Below are 23955 nucleotides of genomic sequence, written 5' to 3'. Positions count from 1 at the left end.
AGTTGATGTTGTGAACGGGTTCTTCTTCACCAAATTAAGTATGCGGCGATCATCCACCACTGTTGTCATCTGTGGACGCCCAGGCCTTTTTGAGTTCCCAAGCTCACCAGTCAATTCCTTTTTTCTCAGAATGTACCCAACTGTTGATTTTGCTACTCCAAGCATGTCTGCTATCTCTCTGATGGATTTTTTCTTTTTTTCAGCCTCAGGATGTTCTGCTTCACCTCAATTGAGAGTTCCTTTGACCGCATGTTGTCTGCTCACAGCAACAGCTTCCAAATGCAAAACCACACACCTGGAATCCACCCCTGACCTTTTAACTACTTCATTGATTACAGGTTAACGAGGGAGACGCCTTCAGAGTTAATTGCAGCCCTTAGAGTCCATTGTCCAATTACTTTTGGTCCCTTGAAAAAGAGGACGCTATGCATTACAGAGCTATGATTCCTAAACCCTTTCTCCGATTTGGATGTGGAAACTATCATATTGCAGCTGGGAGTGTGCACTTTCAGCCCATATTATATCTATAATTGTATTTCTGAACATGTTTTTGTAAACAGCTAAAATAACAAAACTTGTGTCACTGTCCAAATATTTCTGGCCCTAACTGTATGTAAAAGAATATGTATGTAAAAAAAAATATATATACAAGTGCCTGTAGCTAGCTGGTGGCCCTATTATATAAATCAGGTGTCCATAAGGTCATTCCGGATAGTCCATTAAAACAGTAAAAATAAAAGACCTGTGCATTGTTAGTATAAAGGGGAGATGCAAGGGATTTATATAAAAATCATAAAAAATGGTAGTGCAATAATAATACGCAGTAAATATGCGTGGTGCAAAAATATTTGCGTGATATAAGGATAGTGCACAAAAACCAAGTGAACAAAAACCAGGTGCCCTGGATAGCACTGGTGGTCCACTGATTTACGTACAACCAGAAGTAAGTGTCTCTCTATATTGCCCATTAATTTACATTTCACCTGGTTTTTGTTCACTTGGTTTTAGCCCAAGAGAGGCATGTTTAGGATGACAGGACCCATCAGAGAAGTGTCACCTTGCCATGGTTGATGGGCACATATGAATTGGCCAATTTATGTGCTAAGAACCTTCAATTTTTGTAAGTACATTTTATTCAGCAACAATGTAGTTTACTGTAGATTTCGTGTTTGCATATGTGTTGGTCCTTACAGAGCACTGATGTGCCCCTTTATTATATTCTATGCAGTAATTGCAGCTTGCACCTGTTCACAGTATATGGAGGTGCTGATCAGGTTTTTATTTTTTGCAGTGAGCCCTTTGACAGTTCCAACAACAGTTTTACCCTCTCAATAATAAATGAATCCCCAATCTTGCTTCATACCTAAAATGTCTCCCCGTACTATGTTCCCCAAAGAACGAAAACTGTTATCACATCTAACCCACAAAAGATTACCCATTGGTTTCAACAACACCTTGAACATCTATACTATGGCCCTTCCCCTAACACCCCACACTCAATAAATGCTTTTTTAATCTCTTAAACTGAGCTATTTCCTCTACTGAAACAGAAATGGCTATCCACCAATTAAAATTAAATAACCATCTGGGCCCTGCACCTAGTCTTAATGTACCGTCACACTAGACGATATCGCTAGCGATCCGTGACGTTGCAGTGTCCTGGCTAGCGATATCGTCCAGTGTGACAGGCAGCAGCGATCAGGATCCTGCTGTGATATCGCTGGTCGGGGAAGAAAGTCCAGAACTTTGTTTCGTCGCTGGATCTCCCGCTGACATCGCTGAATCGGCGTGTGTGATGCCGATTCAGCGATGTCTTCGCTGGTAACCAGGGTAAACATCGGGTTACTAAGCGCGGCCCTGCGCTTAGTAACCCGATGTTTACCCTGGTTACCGGCATTGTTGGTCGCTGGAGAGCTGTCTGTGTGACAGCTCTCCAGCGACCAAACAGCGACGCTGCAGCGATCCGGATTGTTGTCGGTATCGCTGCAGCGTCGCTTAGTGTGACGGTACCTTTATCCCCCATCTCACTAATTGTTTGAACTCTCTGAGAGATGGCAAAAAACAGGAGCAGCATCCTTAACAGCAGCTATATGTATGATACCCAAGCCAAACTTGGACCATACATCATAATCAAACTATAGACCCATATCCTTAATTAACATAGACATCAAACTCATAGCTAAAATCTTAGCTCAGCATCTGAACACATCCTTACACACAAGGACAAAGTTGGCTTTTTTGTTCCAACATACAAATATACTTTTCTTACAATCAAACCCCCAAGCAATTAGCCTTCGCTACAACCCTTACATCGAAGGCATAGAAATCTCGTCAATCCCTCCAAGCTTTTTATGTTTGCTGACGATATTCTGCTTCTTGCCGCCCCTCAAACATCACTTCCCACTCAGCTCTAATCTCTACAAAGCTTTGAACAAAATTTAGACCTAGAGATTGAGTAGTCAAAATATCAGGCTATGCATATCTCTCATCCAGCCTCCATGGTCTCACAGTTTAAGCGAAACTTCACATTCCAATGGTCCATTAATAACTTAGACTAAGTAAGTGTGAAATTAACTACTAATCTAGATTCCCTCTTCTCTGCTCATTACCCCCAAATGCTACCTAAGCTTCCTACAATACTCCAAATGTTTGGGAAATTGCAGCTCTCAAGGCTGCATTCATGGCTACATTCATTTAAAATGGTGCTGCTCCCCAATCTACTCTACTTATTCCTAGTTCCCTCAGTTTCATTCCCAACTCGTTATCTTAAAATAGTTCAACATTTAATCAATACTTTCGTTTGGAAGGGTGGTCTCCCCCGAGTCAACAAAGCCACGTTATACCGCCATCGCTTGATAGGAGACCTGAGTGTTGCCAATCTCACCAAATATTAGCAGCTCAACTAGCCCAATTGACACTATATCATGCCTTATCTGATCCACATCTCTGGCTCTCCCTGGAAGCTCCAGAGTGCCATCCACTAACTCTCGACACCTTATTATGACTTCTGCCTGTTCAACGAAGACATACCACTCTTCCTTTCATATTGCATTCGATTAAAATATGGGACTTTTTTACTCTCTAGCTGAAGTCAAAAGACATTTATCTTGTACAGTGTGGCAGTGTTAACACCATGTAGTAATGAGGCAGTGACCCAGTAAAGTTAAGCACAAATGTCTTCATTGTCCAAAAACTCACAGATGAAAAGCAAACGGTATCCTCTGGATCACAGCCGGGGCATTCAAACAGTCTATCTCCAAAACCTGTTATTGTGGGTGACTGCACCACCGTGTCACGCTGAGGGACGCCAGACGTTTTGCTTCTCTTGGCTATGTGTTAGCTTCACACAAGCCAGATGTTGCAGAGCCACCTGCTCTGCAGCTTGCAAACAAACACTACAACACCCAAACCTTTGCTGCAGGGTTTTTAAATGGGATCTGTGGCCATGGGCCACTTGTAAGACCCGGCTGGGGGGAGTGAGCCGCTCCCCTGCCATCCTGTAGTTCACTCCAAAAATAAAACTCTATGCCGGTTTTTCTTAAATCTGCCTTGGCCAAATAGCTTGACCAACTCCCAACTTACTTTTATCCTGCTCTGCAACCACAGCTATGTCTGTGACTGCAATGCACTCCAGTAGGCTCAATATGCTTCTATGCGCATCCTGGGGGATACACACTGTCCCTCGCATATAATTCCCTTCACTGCCTCACACTTAGTATATGATTAATGAAAAGCTATCAGCTGTACTCACAAAGTACATAGATTTGACAAAAATGTTGCTACCCTAGGTGGAATACACCAACCATACCACCTTTGCTAAATCTCCATTATGCTTAAAGGTTTCTACCATCTCTAATTGTCTATTAACTACCTTCATCTAGAAGAATCAATCAGTCTCCTCCGCAGGACCTGCTTAATTCCCCACCCCTCCCTCTTTCCCTCCCTTCTCCCTACCCTCACCTTACCATGTGTTTGTCCCCTCCTACAGTTCTTTCTATTAGTTGTTTGCATTAACACATTTTGTCATGTACAACAGTGGGTACCGAACATATTCAGACCCCTTTAAATTTTTCACTCTTTGTTTCATTGCAGCCATTTGGTAAATTCAAAAAAGTTCATTTTTTTCTCATTAATGCACACTCTGCACCCCATCTTGACTAAAAAATATAGAAATGTAGACATTTTTGCAAATTTATTAAAAAAGAAAAACTGAAATATCACATGGTGGTAAGTATTCAGACTCATTGCTCAGTATTGAGTAGAAGCATCCTTTTTAACTAATACAGCCATGAGTCTTCTTGGGAATGATGCAACAAGTTTTTCACACCTGGATTTGGGAATCCTCTGCTATTCTTCCTTGCAGATCCTCTCCAGTTCCATCAGGTTGGATGGTCAACATTCGTGGACAACCATTTTCAGGTCTCTCCAGAGATTCTCAATTGGGTTTAGGTAAAGGTACCTTCACACATAACGATATTGTTAACGATATCGTTGCTATTTGTGACGTAGCAACGATATCGTTAATGAAATCGTTCTGTGTGACAGCGACCAACGATCAGGCCCCTGCTGGGAGATCGTTGGTCGCTGAATAAAGTCCAGAACTTTATTTCGTCGCTGGATCTCCCTCTGACATCGCTGGATCTGCGTGTGTGACACCGATCCAGCGATGTCTTCACTGGTAACCAGGGTAAACATCGCGTAACTAAGCGCAGGGCCGCGCTTAGTAACCCGATGTTTACCCTGGATACCATGCTAAAAGTAAAAAAAAACAAACACTACATACTTACCAACCGCTGTCTGTCCTCCAGTGCTGTGCTCTGCACTCCTCCTGTACTGGCTGTGAGCCGGAAAGCAGAGCAGTGACGTCATCGCTCTGCTTTCCGGCTCACAGACAGTACAGGAGGAGAGCAGAGAAGCAGAGCGCAGCACTGGAGGACAGACAGCGGTAGGTAAGTATGTAGTGTTTGTTTTTTTTTACTTTTAGCATGGTATCCAGGGTAAACATCGGGTTACTAAGCGCGGCCCTGCGCTTAGTTACCCGATATTTACCCTGGTTACCGGCATCGTTGGTCGCTGGAGAGCGGTCTGTGTGACAGCTCTCCAGCGACCAAACAGCGACGCTGCAGCGATCCGGATCGTTGTCGGTATCGCTGCAGCGTCGCTTAATGTGAAGGGGCCTTAAGGGCTCTGGCTGGACCAGTCAAGAATGGTCACAGAGTTGTTCTGACACCACTTATTTTAGCTGTGTGCTTAGGGTCATTTCCTTGTTGGAATGTGAACCGTCAGCCAAGTCTGAGGTCCAGAGCACTATGGAAGAGATTTTCATCCAGGATATCTCTGTACTTGGCTGCATTCATGTTTCCTTTAATTGCAACCAGTTGTCCTGTCCCTGCAGCTGAACCCCCCCCCCCCAAAGCATGATACTGCCACCACCATGTTTCACTGTTGGGATTGTATTGGGCAGGTGATGAGAATTGCCTGGTTTTCTCCACACATACCGCTTAGAATTATCACCAAAAAGGTTTATCTTCGTCTCATCAGACCAGAGAATCTTATTTCTCATAGTCTGGGAGTCCTTCATGTGCTTTTTAGCAAAGTCTATGCGGGCTTTCATATGTCTTGCAGTGAGGAGACGCTTTTGTCGAGCCACTCTGCCATAAAGCCCAGGATGCTGGAGGGCTGCAGTGATAGTTGACTTTGTGGAACTTGCTCCCATTTCCGTACTGCATCTGTGGAGCTCAGCCACAGTGATCTTGGGGTTCTTCTTTACCTCTCTCACCAAGGCTCTTCTCCCATGATTGCTCAGTTTGGCTGGATGGCTAGGTCTAGGCAAACGTCTGGTGGTTCCAAACTTCTTCCATTTAAGGATTATGGAGGCCACTGTGCTTTTAGGAACCTTGAGTACTACAGAAATTCTTTTGTAACCGTGGCCAGATCTGTGCCTTGCCACAATTCTGTCTCTGAGCTCCTTGGCCAGGTCCATTGACCTTATGTTTCTCATTTGGTCTGACATGCACTGTGAGGTCTTACATAGACAGGTGTGCGCCTTTACAAATCAAGTCCTATCAGTTTAATTAAACAGAGCTGGACTCCAATGAAGGAGTAGAACCATCTCAAGTAGGATCACAAGTTAATGGACAACATGTGTCTTAAGTATGATAGTCTGAGCAAAGGGTCTGAATACATATACATTTCAGTTTTTCTTTTTAATAAATTTGCAAAAATTTCTACATTTCCGCTTTTTTTCAGTCAAGATCTGATGCAACTTTTTTGAATTTACCAAATGGCTGCAATGAAACAGAGCGAAAAATGTAAAGGGGTTTGAATACTTTCCATACCCACTGTAATATATATATATATATATATATATATATATATATATATATATATATACTGTATGTATATATATATATATATATATATATATATATATATAATGCGAAAAGACCAGAGGTAGGAAGGCACTAAGGCGGTTAAGAGGCAAATAATTAACTTCTTCACGTAGGATTCAATTCAAGATATATGCGGCACAAAATCCAGGATAGCAACTAGTGGGTGGTGCTCAACTATAAGATATGTCATAACGATCCACAAAGAAACTAAATGAAAGTGGCACTCACCCGGACGTTGCTGAAAAATGATGTCCTTTATTCAGATAAACAAATGGACAAACATGGAGTCGAGAGGCGGCTGGTAGCGGTTAGGGTGCGGGAAGGAGGAAAGGGACGACGGCCGTTTCGCGCTTGTGTGCTTCTACGGGACCCATTTTTCAGCAATATCCGGGTGAGTGCCACTTTTATATATATATATATATATATATATATATATATACATACAGTTGTGCTCAAAAGTTTACATACACAGCAGAATGTTTGCTTTATTGGTCTTTTCTCAGAGAGTATGAATGATAACACCAAAACTTCTCCACTCGTGGTTAGTGTTTGGGTGAAGCCATTTTTTGTCAAACTACTGTGTTTTCGCTTTTTGAATTATAACGACAACCCAAAACATCCAAATGTCCCTGAACAAAATTTTACATACCCTGGCGATTTTGGCTTTAATGCATGCACAGAAGTTGACAAAATGGGTTTGAATGGCTACTAATGGTAACATCCTCACCTTTGACCTGTTTACTTGTAATCAGTATGTGTGCATAAATGCTGAGTGAGTTTCTGGGATACAACATGAAGAGCAAACTCATTAAAACCTTGTCAGATGACAAATGCACTTGCAGGGTGCATCAGGCCCCTGATAATAAATGCTAAAGCAGCACAGGTACAAGCTACTGATAAGAGCAACCACCTACTCGCCCAAACATTAGAGGGGTTGGCTGCCTAGTAGCAAAAATGCACACAGGTAAGGCTTGCATAAGACACTGTTCACACAGATAAATGTGATGCACAGTGTCTGGACAACCTATTGATCACGCCCATAGTATTAGCAGGTGGGCCGTCCAGCACTATATATATACATTCAACACACAAAGACCAACATAAAGGGGCCCTGCTGCACCCTGCAAAAAGATAATAAAAAGTGCAAAAAAGATGAAAAATTAAATAATGTATATAGTACATTAGATGAGGTATTAGTTACAATTTTGGCCAAATTGGATAAGCTCACAACCCAACTTCAAGGGTCCTCATAAACTTGCGACTCTGCGAGTCCTACTCTAATATCAAAAACAGCTGACATAGAAAAATTTGTCAGCTGATAAGGTTTTGGTGAGTTTACTCTTCATGTTATGAGTTTCTAGGATCCTGACAGACTCTTGCATCGTTCATCCAGCCACTGACATTTCTGGATTGTGAGCCATGGGGAAAGCAAAATAATTGTCAATGGGTCTACAGGAAAAGGTAGTTGAACTATATAAAACAGGAAAGGGGTACAAAAAGATATCCAAGGAATTGATAATGTCAGTCAGCAGCTTTCAAAAAACAAGACCATGGTCAGGTAGTCCAACAAAAATTTCACCACAAATAACATCAGCTGAAATACTGGACTCACTGAAAACTAGATGTGAGGCTTTTTCAAGATGCACAATAAGGTGGCACTTGAACAAAAATGGGCTGAATAGTCGAGTCGCCAGAAGAAAGCCATTACTGCGCAAATGACAAAAAGTATCTCACCTACAATACGCAAAATAGCACAGAGACAAGCCTCAAAACTTCTGGGACAAGGTAATTTGGAGTGATGAGGCCAAAATTGAACTGTTTTGGCCACAAACATAAACGTAACATTTGGAGAGTGGTCAACAAGGCCTATGATGAAAGGAACACTATTCCTATTGTAAAGTACAGAGGTAGATTGCTGATGTTTTGGGGATGTGAGAGCTACAAAGGCACAGGACACTTGGTCAAAGTTGAAGGAAAGATGAATGCAGCACATTATCAGCAAATACTAGAGGCAAATTTGCAATCATCAGCCTGGAAGCTGGGCATGGGACGTACTTGGACGTTCCAACATGACAATTCAAAGCACAAGGCCAAGTCGACCTGTCATTTGCTACAGCAGACCAAAGTGAAGGTTGTGGAGTGGCCATCTCAGTCCCCTGACCTCACTATCATTGAACCACTCTGGGGAGATCTGAAGAGTGCAGTTCATGCTAGGCAGCCCAGGAATTTAAAGGAACTGGAGGCTTGTTGCAAGAAGAGTGGGCAGCTTTACCATCTGAGAAAATAAAGAACCTCATCCACAAGTACCACAAAAGACTTCAAGCTGTCATTGATGTTAGAGGGGGCAATACACGGTATTAAGAAATGGGGTATGTAAACTTTTGATCAGGGTCATTTGGATGTTTTGGGTTGCCATTATGATTTAAAAAGAGAAAACACAGTAGTTTGACAATAAATGGCTTCATCCAACCACTAACCATGAGGGGAGAAAAAAAAGGCCAAGAAAGCAAAAAATCTGCCGGGGTATGTAAACATCTCACCACAACTGTATATATATACACACACACAGTATATATATATATATATATATATATATATATATATATATATATACATATATACATATATATATACATATATACAACCAGATATCAAACTACTCACCTGCATTATGCTGCCCAAATATTTAATGAATTCCACCTCATTGTCATTTCCAGGAGTAACATGAAATAGTTTCTCACTGCAAAAGGATGAATATAAATTACAATAAGAAAAAACAAAAAAATGTAATACTGTCCATATTAAGAGATCAGCACATCAACCATTCTAAGTAAGTTTCACTATGCATAGAAAAGAACTGTACTTGTCAAATCGCCGGCCATGAGGAACGCTGAGACTGGGTGCAACACAGCACAAAAGTAAGAATAGCTTCATTTTGTCTGCTGGCTTCTTCTAACTTGTTTCTTTTCCTTTTATTTTCTTACAATAGACAACATGTGATCATCTCACATTATTCTAAGATTATCCAGATTCGACTAGATAACATTTTATCTCATTCAAGCGCAAACATAATATCTCTAGTGTGAAGCAAAACGGCTTTGTCCTGTAAAATGAATGAAACACCACTTAAAGGGAACCTGTCACCAGAAAAAATGCTATTCATCTGCAGATATGGGGTTAATCTACAGGTTAATAGCATTACTAATCTGCCTGGCACCTGCACTTACCTGAACCCTGAACGCTGCAGGGAGAAAATTAACTTTATTCCTCCCGCAGTGTTTGGTGTTTAGTTACAGGTGTGGTGTCGGCGCTGATTTAGTCTGCAGGTTAATCGCGTTTTTTCTGGTGACAGGTTCCCTTTATTATTTAAAATGTCGCACCATACTGCTTCCTACTTAGCAGAGGTGCAGCTCATAAAAGTGTATGTATATTGGGGAGAATGAAGAAATATTGTCTTTGTTGCCCCTAGCATCCTACAAGGACGGACCGGGTGTGAAATTCAGCCCTGGCATTTGAAATCACACAGGACCTTGCTGTCCTTCCCTCAAGCACCTGATGGGAATATATATATTACTAATATTACCCTGCCTGAAGGAAATCAAAATGTACTACAAGACGAATATTTCTAAGAATACCAACAATATTGCTATATATTATTAAATAATTATAATATCAAAATACCGTAATAATATTGCAACGTTACAGATAAATACCAACAAACCATAACCAAATATTACCAGCATTTATAATATTGATAACACAATCATACTAATCATTAGGGGTTGAGGTTAATCCCTTTGTGACATTAGACGTACTATCCCGCGAAGGTGACCCGGGCCCGTATGACCATCGATGGGATAGTGCGTTATACGCGATCAGCCGTGCTCACGGGCTGGCATAGCTGACATCCGGCACTATGTGCCAGGAGCGGTGACCGCTCCCGGCACTATAACCCTTGGAACACTGCGATCAAACATGATCGCAGCGTTCCAGTGGCATAGGAAAGCATCGTGCACGGAAGGTGCTCCCTGTGTGCTTCCCTGAGACCCTCAGAACAGCGCGATGTGATCATGTTGTTATCCTCCTGTCTCCTCCCTGCAGACCCCTGGATCCAAGATGGCCACTTGGTCATTCCGGATCCTGCAGAGAGGTGGCTTGTCCGTGCCTGCTGAGACCAGGTGCCGGCAGGCCTGCAACACTGCCTGTCAGATCGCTGATCTGACACAGTGCTCTGCAAAGTGTCAGATCAGCGATCTGACACTATATAGTGATATCCCACCCTGGGACAAAGTAAAAAATAAATAAAAAAATATTACACTGTGTAAAAATATAAAAAAAATCCTAAATAAATAAAAAAATAAATAAATATTATTCCAATAAATACATTTCTTGATGTAAATAAAAAAAACAATAAAAGTACACAAATTTAGTATTGCCGTGTCCGTAATGACCCACTAGTTAACTCCTTCAGTGAACACCGTAAAAATTAAAATAAAAAATGAGGCAAAAAACAATGCTTTATCATCATACCGCCAAACAAAAAGTGGAATAAGACGCGATCAAAAGACGGATATAAATAAACATGGTACCTCTGAAAAGAAAACATTATCTTGTCCTGCAAAAAACGAGCTGCCATACAGCGTCATCAGCGAAAAAATAAAAATTATAGCCCTCAAAATAAAGCGATGCAAAAATAATTATTTTTCATATAAAATAGTTTTTATTGTTTAAAAGTGCCAAAACATAAAAAAAATATAAATGAGGTATCGCTGTAATCGTACTAACCCGAAGAATATAACTGCTTTATCAGTTTTACTAAACGCAGAACGGTATAAACGCCCCCCAAAAAAGAAATTCATGAATTACTGGTTTTTGTTCATTCTGCCTAACAAAAATTGGAATAAAAAGCGATAAAAAATGTCATGTGCCTGAAAATGGTACCAATAAAAACATCAACTCGTCCCGCAAAAAACAAGACCTCACATGGCTCTGTGGACCAAAATATAGAAAAATTATAGCTCTCAAACTGTGGTGACGCAAAAACTATTTTTTTGCAATAAAAAGTGTCTTTTAGTGTGTGACAGTTTCCAAACATAATAACCAGCTATAAAAATCCGCTATAAATAGTAAATCAAACCCCCCTTTATCACCGCCTTAGCTAGTGAAAAATAGTATTAATAACAAATAAAATGTATTTATTTCCATTTTCCCATTAGGGTTAGGGTTACAGATGGGGCTAAAGTTAGGGTTAGGGTTGGGGCAAGAGATGGGGTTAGGGTTTGGATTACATTTACGGGTGGGTTAGGGGTGTGTCAGGGTTAGGGCTTTAGTTAGGGTTATGGTTAGGGTTGAGATTAGGGTTAAGGGTGTGTTGGGGTTAGGGGTGTATTGGGGTTGGGATTAGGGTTAGGGGTGTGTACAGGTTAGGGGTGCAGTTAGCTAAGGTTATGGTTAGGTTTGGGATTAGGCTAGGGTCACATTGCGTTAGTGCAATCCGTTTAGCGCTAGCGCTAGCGGATTGCGCTAACGCAATGTTTTCTATGGGGCTGCGGTTGGGGTCGCGGTAACGTCCCCGCTCTCGCAGATCCCCAATCTGCGAGAGCAGGGAACGGACCGCGGGCGCGCCTCGGACGCTGCTTGCAGCGTCCGCGGCGCGCCAGGAAACACCGGCGCGTCGCTAGCGTGTGCCGAACATGGCACGCGCTAGTGAAGCGCGTTCCCATTGCCTTCAGTGGGCGCGTTAACGGACGCGTTGCACGGCGTTAATTTCGCCGTGCAACGCTGTCCGTTAAACGCGGTCCCATAACGCAATGGGAACCCAGCCTTAGGGTCAGGGGTGTGTTGGGGTTATGGGTGTGTTGGGGTTAGGGGAGTGGTTAGGGTTGGGATTAGGGTTAGGGGTGTGTTGGGGTTTGGGATGGATTTAGAATTGGGGGTTTGCACTGCTTAGGCACATCAGGGGCTCGCGAAACGCGACATGGCGTCCTAGTTCAATTCCAGCCAATTTTGCATTAAAAAGTCAAATGGCGCTCCTTCCCTTCCGAGCTCTACCATGCGCCCAAACAGTGGTTTACCCCCACATATGGGGTAATGGCGTACTCAGGACAAATTGTAGAACAACGTTTGGGGTCCAATTTCTCCTGTTACCCTTGGTAAAACAAAACAACTCGGAAGTAATTTTTTGTGAAAAAAGTTAAAAGTTCAATTTTTTTTTAACATTCCAAAAATTCCTGTGAAGCACCTGAGGGGTTAATAAACTTCTTATATGTGGTTTTGAGCACCTTGAGGTGTGCAGTTTTTAGAATGGTGTCACACTTGGGTATTTTCTATCATATAGACTAGAGTTGAGCGACCTTGACCTTTTTAGAGTCGAGCTGGGTTTCGCGAAACCCGACTATCTCAAAAGTCGGGTCGAGTGAAATCGGCCGATTATGACGTAAAGTCGGGATCGACCGAAACACGAAACCCAATGCAAGTCAAAGGGGCAGCATAGTCGGCAGTGAGTGGGGGCCAGGAAAACACCTAGAGTGCCCATTTTAATGTCAAAACCATCCATTCTTCTTAATGAAGCTTGTCAAGCGTAATTTACCTTATAATAATTGGAAGGCATTTGAAATTGGGGGTCATTTGGCAAAAAGTTGTGGTGGGTAGGGCTGGTTCAAGTAATTAGGAAATCTGGACCACGTCACGGCAGTGGAGCAGGGAGAGGTAAGTATTTCAACTTTGCAAGTGCTGTGAACCTGAGCAAGCAGGGGGGGCCCACTCGTTGGAATTGGCACTGGCACAGGGCCCCTCAAAGTACAGCGGTGTGTTTGCACGGCGGGGGCGCCTCCCACCGGCAGCAACACTTTTGCGTACCATGAGAGGCCCTGTGCCAGTGACGTCGCCAACTAGTATTCCTCCCCCCACCTGATGAAGGAACCTGCACTTTCATCTGCACCTTCCTGTTTGTCCCCGTGTAAGGTGGTATGGTATGCGGGAAGGGGGACCTGACTTTCAGCAGGGTCACAATCTTGCAGTGTAGCGTGCACGGGAAATGTTGCGTTATGGGTCAATGTACCAGCAGACTCATCTATCACTGGCTGGGCAATGGGCAGGATGAGGAGGAAACACAGATATAGGCCCAAAGAATAAAGTGGGCTAAATGCAGTTCAAAATTGGTAACACAGGACTAATCAGGGGGCATTGCAGTGGAGGACAACTGGAATGAGAGGCTGACACAGAGAGTAGGCCCAAATCAGTAAGTAGTCGAAATGCAGTTCAAAATTGGCAACAGTAGTAAACAGGCGGCACAGCTTTGTTCAGTGGAGGAGAACAGCAAGGAGTGGCAGACACCGATAGTAGGCCCCAACCCAACTAGTAGGCCAAATGCAGTCTAACATTAACAACTACTTAACGAGCGCCTGAAAATGGAATTTCAGGACAGGAAACCAGGAAAACAGCAAGGAGCGGCAGACACCGATAGTAGGCCCCAAACCAACTAGTACGCCAAATGCAGTTGTTCCGTTTAACCACAATTTAATGAGAGCCTGAAGATAGAAGTTCAGGAAAGGCAACCTGGAGAACACCTTGGAGTGGAACACACCATCTCTCTACACCCCATACCCAATTTGTAGGTCTAATGCAGCGTAGTTTCCAACAACTACTAAACGAGAGCATGATGATCGAAGCATTGGCGAGGAAACCTGGGGAACACGTTGGAGTGGAACACACCATCTCTCTACACCCCATACCCAATTTGTAGGCCTAATGCAGCGTAGTTTCCAACAACTACTAAACGAGAGCATGATGATCGAAGCATTGGCGAGGAAACCTGGGGAACACCTTGGAGTGGAACACACCATCTCTCTACAGTGGAACACACCATCTCTCTACACCCCATACCCAATTTGTAGGCCTAATGCAGCGTAGTTTCCAACAACTACTAAACGAGAGCCGGAAGATCGAAGCAATGGAGAGGAAACCTGGGGAACACCTTGGAGTGTAACACACCATCTCTCTACACCCCATACCCAATTTGTAGGCCTAATGCAGCGTAGTTTCCAACAACTACTAAACGAGAGCATGAAGATCGAAGCAATGGAGAGGAAACCTGGGGAGCACCTTGGAGTGTAACAAACCCTCTCTCTACACCACGGAAGGGCTGATTCTTAGGAAGGAAGGCTGTCGGAAAGAAGCAGGGCGCGTCCGAGGGTGATTATATTCTTATTAGGTATATACTCACCCTCGGACGCGCCCTGCTTCTTTATTTGTAATGAATGTTTATTTGCAATGTGGTTTTGACTTACTCTATTTTTTTGGTAAATAATGATTTTATTATTTTCATTGTTTTGCATCTTCTTGGCAATAATATAAAGAAGACGCGACAGGACAACACTCGGTGGATGCCATATCTGTGTTTAAAATTGAAAAAACCTTTCAGTTAACTACTTGCAGGAGAAAGTTATTGTAGCTGGTGGCCATTTTTAGTACTGTACCAGATTTTTGTTGTATGTGTTTGTTTTTAATGTTAAAATGTCTGCATTTGATATCTCTCCAGTATTTTCTTTTTTATAAGCAAAATACTTATTTTTATATTTTCTGATGTTGGTTCCAGGGGTACACGGGCAGCAGTGGTGTGGTCAGTGGAGGCCTAGTGGAAGGAGTGACCGCAGACAGGCATCGAAGGCCTAAAATAATAACACATGGCTGTAGGCAATTTTAAATTGGTTCCAGGGGTACACGGGCAGCAGTGGTGTGGTCAGTGGAGGCCTAGTGGAAGGAGTGACCGCAGACAGGCATCGAAGGCCTAAAATAATAACACATGGCTGTAGGCAATTTTAAATTGGTTCCAGGGGTACACGGGCAGCAGTGGTGTGGTCAGTGGAGGCCTAGTGGAAGGAGTGACCGCAGACAGGCATCGAAGGCCTAAAATAATAACACATGGCTGTAGGCAATTTTAAATTGGTTCCAGGGGTACACGGGCAGCAGTGGTGTGGTCAGTGGAGGCCTAGTGGAAGGAGTGACCACAGACAGGCATCGAAGGCCTAAAATAATAACACATGGCTGTAGGCAATTTTAAATTGGTTCCAGGGGTACACGGGCAGCAGTGGTGTGGTCAGTGGAGGCCTAGTGGAAGGAGTGACCGCAGACAGGCATCGAAGGCCTAAAATAATAACACATGGCTGTAGGCAATTTTAAATTGGTTCCAGGGGTACACGGGCAGCAGTGGTGTGGTCAGTGGAGGCCTAGTGGAAGGAGTGACCGCAGACAGGCATCGAAGGCCTAAAATAATAACACATGGCTGTAGGCAATTTTAAATTGGTTCCAGGGGTACACGGGCAGCAGTGGTGTGGTCAGTGGAGGCCTAGTGGAAGGAGTGACCGCAGACAGGCATCGAAGGCCTAAAATAATAACACATGGCTGTAGGCAATTTTAAATTGGTTCCAGGGGTACACGGGCAGCAGTGGTGTGGTCAGTGGAGGCCTAGTGGAAGGAGTCACCGCAGACAGGCATCGAAGGCCTAAAATAATAACACATGGCTGTAGGCAATTTTAAATTGGTTACAGGGGTACACGGGCAGCAGTGGTGTGGTCAGTGGAGGCCTAGTGGAAGGAGTCACCGCAGACAGGCATCGAAGGCCTAAAATAATAACACATGGCTGTAGGCAATTTTAAATTGGTTACAGGGGTACACGGGCAGCAGTGGTGTGGTCAGTGGAGGCCTAGTGGAAGGAGTCACCGCAGACAGGCATCGAAGGCCTAAAATAATAACACATGGCTGTAGGCAATTTTAAATTGGTTACAGGGGTACACGGGCAGCAGTGGTGTGGTCAGTGGAGGCCTAGTGGAAGGAGTGACCACAGACAGGCATCGAAGGCCTAACATAACAAAAATGTCAATACAATGGTATTGTCAGTGGCAGGCATTGAAGGATGTCAGCGCATAGACTAAACATTGGTGGAGCTGTGAGATAATTTTGCAAGTGGTAGAGCACTGTTTGAGCTGGGGTGGGGGGAAACTGTCTTGTGGCCGGCGGTACAGGCCCAGGGCCCCTCATATTACAACGGTGTGTCTGACGTTGGGTGCGCACCACCACCGCCAGAGACACTTTATTGTACTAGGAGGGACCCAGTGGCAGTGCCGTCGACCAAAAGCGGGCTCACCCACCTCTTCAGCCAAACTGCACTCTCACGGGTGCTGTCGCCAAGTGTCGATACCACGGCCCCGTGTGGGGAGTTTGGCCATTTAGTGAGATGTAAACATGTCGTATGCTGGACAATCAGGTGCAGAAAATTACGAGATTGGAAAAGGCATTCAGAATACTCCACAGGCAAGACCTTTTCATAGGAAAGCTAGGTGTCAGCCGGGCAAGATGGGGCAAAAGATTTCGAAATCCAGTTGTGGTTCATTTTAACCCCTTCATGACCCAGCCTATTTTGACCTTAATGACCTGGCCGTTTTTTGCAATTCTGACCAGTGTCCCTTTATGAGGTAATAACTCAGGAACGCTTCAACGGATCCTAGCGGTTCTGAGATTGTTTTTTCGTGACATATTGGGCTTCATGTTAGTGGTAAATTTAGGTCAATAAATTCTGCGTTTATTTGTGATAAAAACGGAAATTTGGCGAAAATTTTGAAAATTTCGCAATTTTCACATTTTGAATTTTTATTCTGTTAAACCAGAGAGTTATATGACACAAAATAGTTAATAAATAACATTTCCCACATGTCTACTTTACACCAGCACAATTTTGGAAACAAAATTTTTTTTTGCTAGGAAGTTATAAGAGTTAAAATTTGACCAGCGATTTCTCATTTTTACAACGAAATTTACAAAACCATTTTTTTTAGGGACCACCTCACATTTGAAGTCAGTTTGAGGGGTCTATATGGCTGAAAATACCCAAAAGTGACACCATTCTAAAAAATGCACCCCTCAAGGTGCTCAAAACCACATTCAAGAAGTTTTTTAACCCTTCAGGTGCTTCACAGCAGCAGAAGCAACATGGAAGGAAAAAATGAACATTTAACTTTTTAGTCACAAAAATTATCTTTTAGCAACATTTTAATATTTTCCCAATGGTACAAGGAGAAACTGAACCACGAAAGTTGTTGTCCAATTTGTCCTGAGTACGCTGATACCTCATATGTGGGGGTAAACCACTGTTTGGGCGCACGGCAGGGCTTGGAAGGGAAGGAGCGCCATTTGACTTTTTGAATGAAAAATTGGCTCCACTCTTTAGCGGACACCATGTCACGTTTGGAGAGCCCCCGTGTGCCTAAAAATTGGAGCTCCCCCACACGTGACCCCATTTTGGAAACTAGACGCCCCAAGGAACTTATCTAGATGCATAGTGAGAACTTTAAACCCCCGGGGGCTTCACAAATTGATCCGTAAAAATGAAAAAGTACTTTTTTTTTCACAAAAAAATTCTTTTCGCCTCAGTTTTTCATTTTCACATGGGCAATAGGATAAAATGAATCCTAAAATTTGTTGGGCAATTTCTCCCGAGTACACCGATACCTCATATGTGGGGGTAAACCACTGTTTGGGCACACGGCAGGGCTCGGAAGGGAAGGCGCGCCATTTGACTTTTTGAATGGAAAATTAGCTCCAATTGTTAGCGGACACCATGTCGCGTTTAGAGAGCCCCTGTGTGCCTATGCATTGGAGTTCCCCCACAAGTGACCCCATTTTGGAAACTAGACCCCCCAAGGAACTTATCTAGATGCATATTGAGCACTTTAAACCCCCAGGTGCTTCACAGAAGTTTATAATGCAGAGCCATGAAAATAAAAAATAATTTTTCTTTCCTCAAAAATGATTTTTAGCCTGGAATTTCCTATTTTGCCAAGGGTAATAGGAGAAATTGGACCGCAAATGTTGTTGTCCAGTTTGTCCTGAGTACGCTGATACCCCATATGTGGGGGTAAACCACTGTTTGGGCGCACGGCAGGGCTCGGAAGGGAAGGCACGCCAATTGGCTTTTTAAATGGAAAATTAGCTCCAATCATTAGCGGACACCATGTCACGTTTGGAGAGCCCCTGTGTGCCTAAACATTGGAGATCCCCCACATATGACCCCATTTTGGAAACTAGACCCCCAAAGGAACTAATCTAGTTGTGTGGTGAGGACTTTGAACTTCCAAGTGCTTCACAGAAGTTTATAACGCAGAGCCATGAAAATAAAATAAACATTTTATTTTCTTTAAAATGATTTTTTAGCCTGCAATTTATTATTTTCCCAAGGGTAACAGGAGAAATTTGACCCCAAAAGTTGTTGTACAGTTTCTCCTGAGTACGCTGATACCCCATATGTGGGGGTAAACCACAGTTTGGGCACATGTCGGGGCTCGGAAGTCAAGTAGTGACGTTTTGAAATGCAGACTTTGATGGAATGCTCTGCGGGCGTTACGTTGTGTTTGCAGAGCCCCTGATGTGGCTAAACAGTAGAAACCCCCACAAGTGACCCCATTTTAGAAACTAGACCCCGAAAGGAACTTATCTAGATGTGAGGTGAGCACTTTGAACCCCCAAGTGCTTCACAGAAGTTTATAACACAGAGCAGTGAAAATAATAAATACGTTTTCTTTCCTCAAAAATAATTTTTTAGCCCAGAATTTTTTATTTTCCCAAGGGTTACAGGAGAAATTGGACCCCAAAAGTTGTTGTCCAGTTTCTCCTGAGTACGCTGATACCCCATATGTGGGGGTAAACCACTGTTTGGGCACACGTCGGGGCTCAGAAGGGAAGTAGTGACTTTTGAAATGCAGACTTTGATGGAATGGTCTGCGGGCGTCACGTTGCGTTTGCAGAGCCCCTGGTGTGCCTAAACAGTAGAAACCCCCCACAAGTGACCCCATTTTGGAAACTAGACCCCCCAAGGAACTTATCTAGATATGTGGTGAGCACTTTGAACCCCCAAGTGCTTCACAGACGTTTACAACGCAGAGCCGTGAAAATAAAAAATCATTTTTCTTTCCTCAAAAATGATGTTTTAGCAAGCAATTTTTTATTTTCTCAAGGGTAACAGGAGAAATTGGACCCCAGTAATTGTTGCCCAGTTTGTCCTGAGTACACTGATACCCCATATGTGGGGGTAAACCACTGTTTGGGCACACGTCGGGGCTCGGAAGGGAAGGAGCACCATTTGACTTTTTGAATAAAAGATTGGCTGGAATCAATGGTGGCGCCATGTTGCGTTTGGAGACCCCCTGATGTGCCTAAACAGTGGAAACCCCTCAATTCTAACGCCAACACACCCCTAACCCTTATCCCAACTGTAGCCGCAACCCTAACCGCAACACACCCCTAACCACAACCCTAACCCCAACACACCCCTAACCCTAACCACAACCCTAATTCCAACCCAACCCTAACCCTAAGGCTATGTACCCACGTTGCGGATTCGTGTGAGATTTTTCCGCACCATTTTTGAAAAATCCACGGGTAAAAGGCACTGCGTTTTACCTGCGGATTTACCGCGGATTTCACCTGCGGATTCCTATTGAGGAATAGGTGTAAAACGCTGCGGAATCCGCACAAAGAATTGACATGCTGCGGAAAATACAACGCAGCGTTTCCGTGCGGTATTTTCCGCACCATGGGCACAGCGGATTTGGTTTTCCATAGGTTTACATGGTACTGTAAACCTGATGGAACACTGCTGCGGATCCGCAGCGGCCAATCCGCTGCGGATCCGCAGCCAAATCCGCACCGTGTGCACATAGCCTAATTCTAAAGGTATGTGCACACGCTTCGGAAAACGCTGCGGATCCGCAGCAGTTTCCCATGAGTTTACATTTCAATCGCTGTACACATGCTGCGGAAAAACTGCACGGAAACGCAGCGGTTTACATTCCGCAGCATGTCACTTCTTTCTGCGGATTCCACAGCGGTTTTACAACTGCTCCAATAGAAAATCGCAGTTGTAAAACCGCAGTGAAATGCGCAGAAAAACCGCGGTAAATCTGCCATAAATCCGCAGCGGTTTAGCACTGCGGATTTATCAAATCCGCTGCGGAAAAATCCGCAGAGGACCAGAATACGTGTGCACATACCGAAACCCTAACCCTAACCCTACCCCTAACCCTACCCCTAACCCTACCCCTACCCCTAACCCTACCCCTACCCCTACCCCTACCCCTAACCCTACCCCTAACCCTAACCCTAACCCTAGTTCTAACTCCAACCTTAGTGAAAAAAAAAAAAATTATTTATTTTATTATTGTCCCTATCTATGGGGGACAAATGGGGGGGGTCATTTACTGTTTTTTTATTTTGACCACTGTGATAGATTATATCACAGTGATCAAAATTCACATTGGAACGAATCTGCCGGCCGGCAGATTCGGCGGGCGCACTGCGCATGCGCCCGCCATTTTGGAACATGGCGGCGCCCGGGGAAGAAGACGGACGGACCCCGCCAGGATCGGTAAGTATAAGGGGGGGAGATCAGGGCACAGGGGGGGGAGATCAGGGCACGGGGGGGCGTCGGAGCACGGGGGGGAGGGATCGGAGCATGGGGGAGAGTGATCGGTGTGCGGGCGGGTGGATCGGTGTGCAGGGGGGGTGGATCGGTGTGCAGGGGGGGTGGATCGGAGCACGGGGGGGGATCGGAGTGCGGGGGGGGTTGATTGGAGCACGGGGGGGGTGTGATTGGAGCACGGGGGGAGCGGACAGGAGGACGGGGGAGCGGAGCACAGGACGGAGGGGAGCGGGCCACAGATCGGGGGGCTGGGGGGGGCGATCGGTGGGGTGGGGTGGGGGCACATTAGTATTTCCAGCCATGGCCGATGATATTGCAGCATCGGCCATGGCTGGATTGTAATATTTCACCCGTTATAATAGGTGAAATATTACAAATCGCTCTGATTGGCAGTTTCACTTTCAACAGCCAATCAGAGCGATCGTAGCCACGAGGGGGTGAAGCCACCCCCCCTGGGCTAAACTACCACTCCCCCTGTCCCTGCAGATCGGGTGAAATGGGAGTTAACCCTTTCACCCGATCTGCAGGGACGCGATCTTTCTGTGACACAGCATATGCGTCACAGGTCGGATTGGCACCGACTTTCATGACGCATACGCTGTGTCACAGGTCGGGAAGGGGTTAATGAAGGTTAGATCATCTACATTTTGGGTAGCCAGACGAGTCCTTTTTTCTGTTAGTATTGAACCTGCAGCACTGAATACTCTTTCTGATAGGACACTAGCTGTCGGGCAAGCAAGCTCCTGCAATGCATATTCTGCCAATTCTGGCCAGGTGTCTAATTTTGATGCCCAGTAATCAAATGGGAATGACGGTTGAGGGAGAACATCGATAAGGGATGAAAAATAGTTTGTAACCATACTGGACAAATGTTGTCTCCTGTCACTTTGAATTGATGCTGCAGTACCTGTCCTGTCTGCGGTCATAGCAAAATCACTCCACAACCTGGTCAGAAAACCCCTCTGGCCAACGCCACTTCTGATTTCTGCCCCTCTAACTCCTCTGGTCTGCTTGCCCCTGCAGCTCATGTGAGAACGATCACGGGCGCTGTGTGCAGGGAATGCCAGAAGCAAACGGTCAACAAGAGTTGATTGTTTGGTTGCTAATATTAGTTCCAAGTTCTCATGTGGCATTATATTTTGCAATTTGCCTTTATAGCGAGGATCAAGGAGGCAGGCCAACCAGTAATCGTCATCATTCATCATTTTAGTTATGCGTGTGTCCCTTTTGAGGATACGTAAGGCATAATCCGCCATGTGGGCCAAAGTTCCAGTTCTCAAATCTGCGGTTGTGCTTGGTTGAGGGGCAGTTTCAGGCAAATCCACGTCACTTGTGTCCCTCAAAAAACCAGAACCCGGCCTTGCCGCGCCACCAATTTCCAGTGGCCCCGGAAAAGCTTCCTCATTAAAAATATAATCATCCCCATCATCCTCCTCGTCCTCCTCCTCCTCTTCGCCCGCTACCTCGTCCTGTACACTGCCCTGGCCAGACAATGGCTGACTGTCATCAAGGCTTTCCTCTTCCTCAGCTGCAGACGCCTGATCCTTTATGTGCGTCAAACTTTGCATCAGCAGACGCATTAGGGGGATGCTCATGCTTATTATGGCGTTGTCTGCACTAACCAGCCGTGTGCATTCCTCAAAACACTGAAGGACTTGACACATGTCTTGAATCTTCGACCACTGCACACCTGACAACTCCATGTCTGCCATCCAACTGCCTGCCCGTGTATGTGTATCCTCCCACAAAAACATAACAGCCCGCCTCTGTTCACACAGTCTCTGAAGCATGTGCAGTGTTGAGTTCCACCTTGTTGCAACGTCTATGATTAGGCGATGCTGGGGAAGGTTCAAAGAACGCTGATAGGTCTGCATACGGCTGGAGTGTACGGGCGAACGGCGGATATGTGAGCAAAGTCCACGCACTTTGAGGAGCAGGTCGGATAACCCCGGATAACTTTTCAGGAAGCACTGCACCACCAGGTTTAAGGTGTGAGCCAGGCAAGGAATGTGTTTCAGTTGGGAAAGGGAGATGGCAGCCATGAAATTCCTTCCGTTATCACTCACTACCTTGCCTGCCTCAAGATCTACAGTGCCCAGCCACGACTGCGTTTCTTTCTGCAAGAACTCGGACAGAACTTCCGCGGTGTGTCTGTTGTCGCCCAAACACTTCATAGCCAATACAGCCTGCTGACGTTTGCCAGTAGCTGCCCCATAATGGGAGACCTGGTGTGCAACAGTGGCAGCTGCGGATGGAGTGGTTGTGCGACTGCGGTCTGTGGACGAGCTCTCGCTTCTGCAGGAGGACGAAGAGGAGGAGGAGGGGGTGCGAACGGCTACAGCCAATTGTTTCCTAGACCGTGGGCTAGGCAGAACTGTCCCAATCTTGCTGTCCCCTGTGGACCCTGCATCCACCACATTTACCCAGTGTGCCGTGATGGACACGTAACGTCCCTGGCCATGCCTACTGGTCCATGCATCTGTTGTCAGGTGCACCTTTGTGCTCACAGATTGCCTGAGTGCATGGACGATGCGCTCTTTAACATGCTGGTGGAGGGCTGGGATGGCTTTTCTGGAAAAAAGTGTCGACTGGGTAGCTCGTAGCGTGGTACAGCGTAGTCCATCAGGGCTTTGAAAGCTTCGCTTTCAACTAACCGGTAGGGCATCATCTCTAACGAGATTAGTCTAGCTATGTGTGCGTTCAAACCCTGTGTACGCGGATGCGAGGCTAAGTACTTCCTTTTTCTAACCATAGTCTCATGTAGGGTGAGCTGGACTGGAGAGCTGGAGATCGTGGAACTAGCGGGGGTGCCGGTGGACATGGCAGACTGAGAGACGGTGGGAGATGGTATTGTTGCCACCGGTGCCCTAGATGCAGTGTTTCCTACTACGAAACTGGTGATTCCCTGACCCTGACTGCTTTGGCCTGGCAAAGAAACCTGCACAGATACTGCAGGTGGTGCGGAAAATGGTGGCCCTACACTGCCGGAAGGGATGTTGCGTTGCTGACTAGCTTCATTGGCCGAGGGTGCTACAACCTTAAGGGACGTTTGGTAGTTAGTCCAGGCTTGCAAATGCATGGTGGTTAAATGTC

At 45.0% G+C, this 23955-nt stretch overlaps 1 protein-coding gene across 2 annotated transcripts in view; it reads right to left on the bottom strand.

Annotated features, from left to right (window-relative positions):
• LOC138638368 (mast cell carboxypeptidase A-like) overlaps positions 1-9410 on the bottom strand; it is a 106491-nt gene extending 97081 nt beyond the window's left edge. The window contains exons 1-2 of one of the 2 annotated variants that reach the window (XM_069727602.1): positions 9256-9410; positions 9057-9132 (exon numbers count right to left, since the gene is read on the bottom strand). In XM_069727602.1, the coding sequence (XP_069583703.1) occupies positions 9057-9132; positions 9256-9326 (147 nt within the window). In that variant the 5' untranslated portion in view covers positions 9327-9410. The remainder of the gene's footprint in view (positions 1-9056; positions 9133-9255) is intronic. The other variant, XM_069727601.1, reaches the window with a different exon arrangement.
• Between the last annotated feature and the right edge of the window lie 14545 nt (positions 9411-23955).

The sequence above is a fragment of the Ranitomeya imitator genome, chromosome 5, assembly GCF_032444005.1.
Source record: "Ranitomeya imitator isolate aRanImi1 chromosome 5, aRanImi1.pri, whole genome shotgun sequence".
NCBI lineage: Eukaryota > Metazoa > Chordata > Amphibia > Anura > Dendrobatidae > Ranitomeya > Ranitomeya imitator.
Note: the sequence above shows the minus strand (reverse complement) of the source record. Positions and strands in the feature narration are given on the sequence as shown.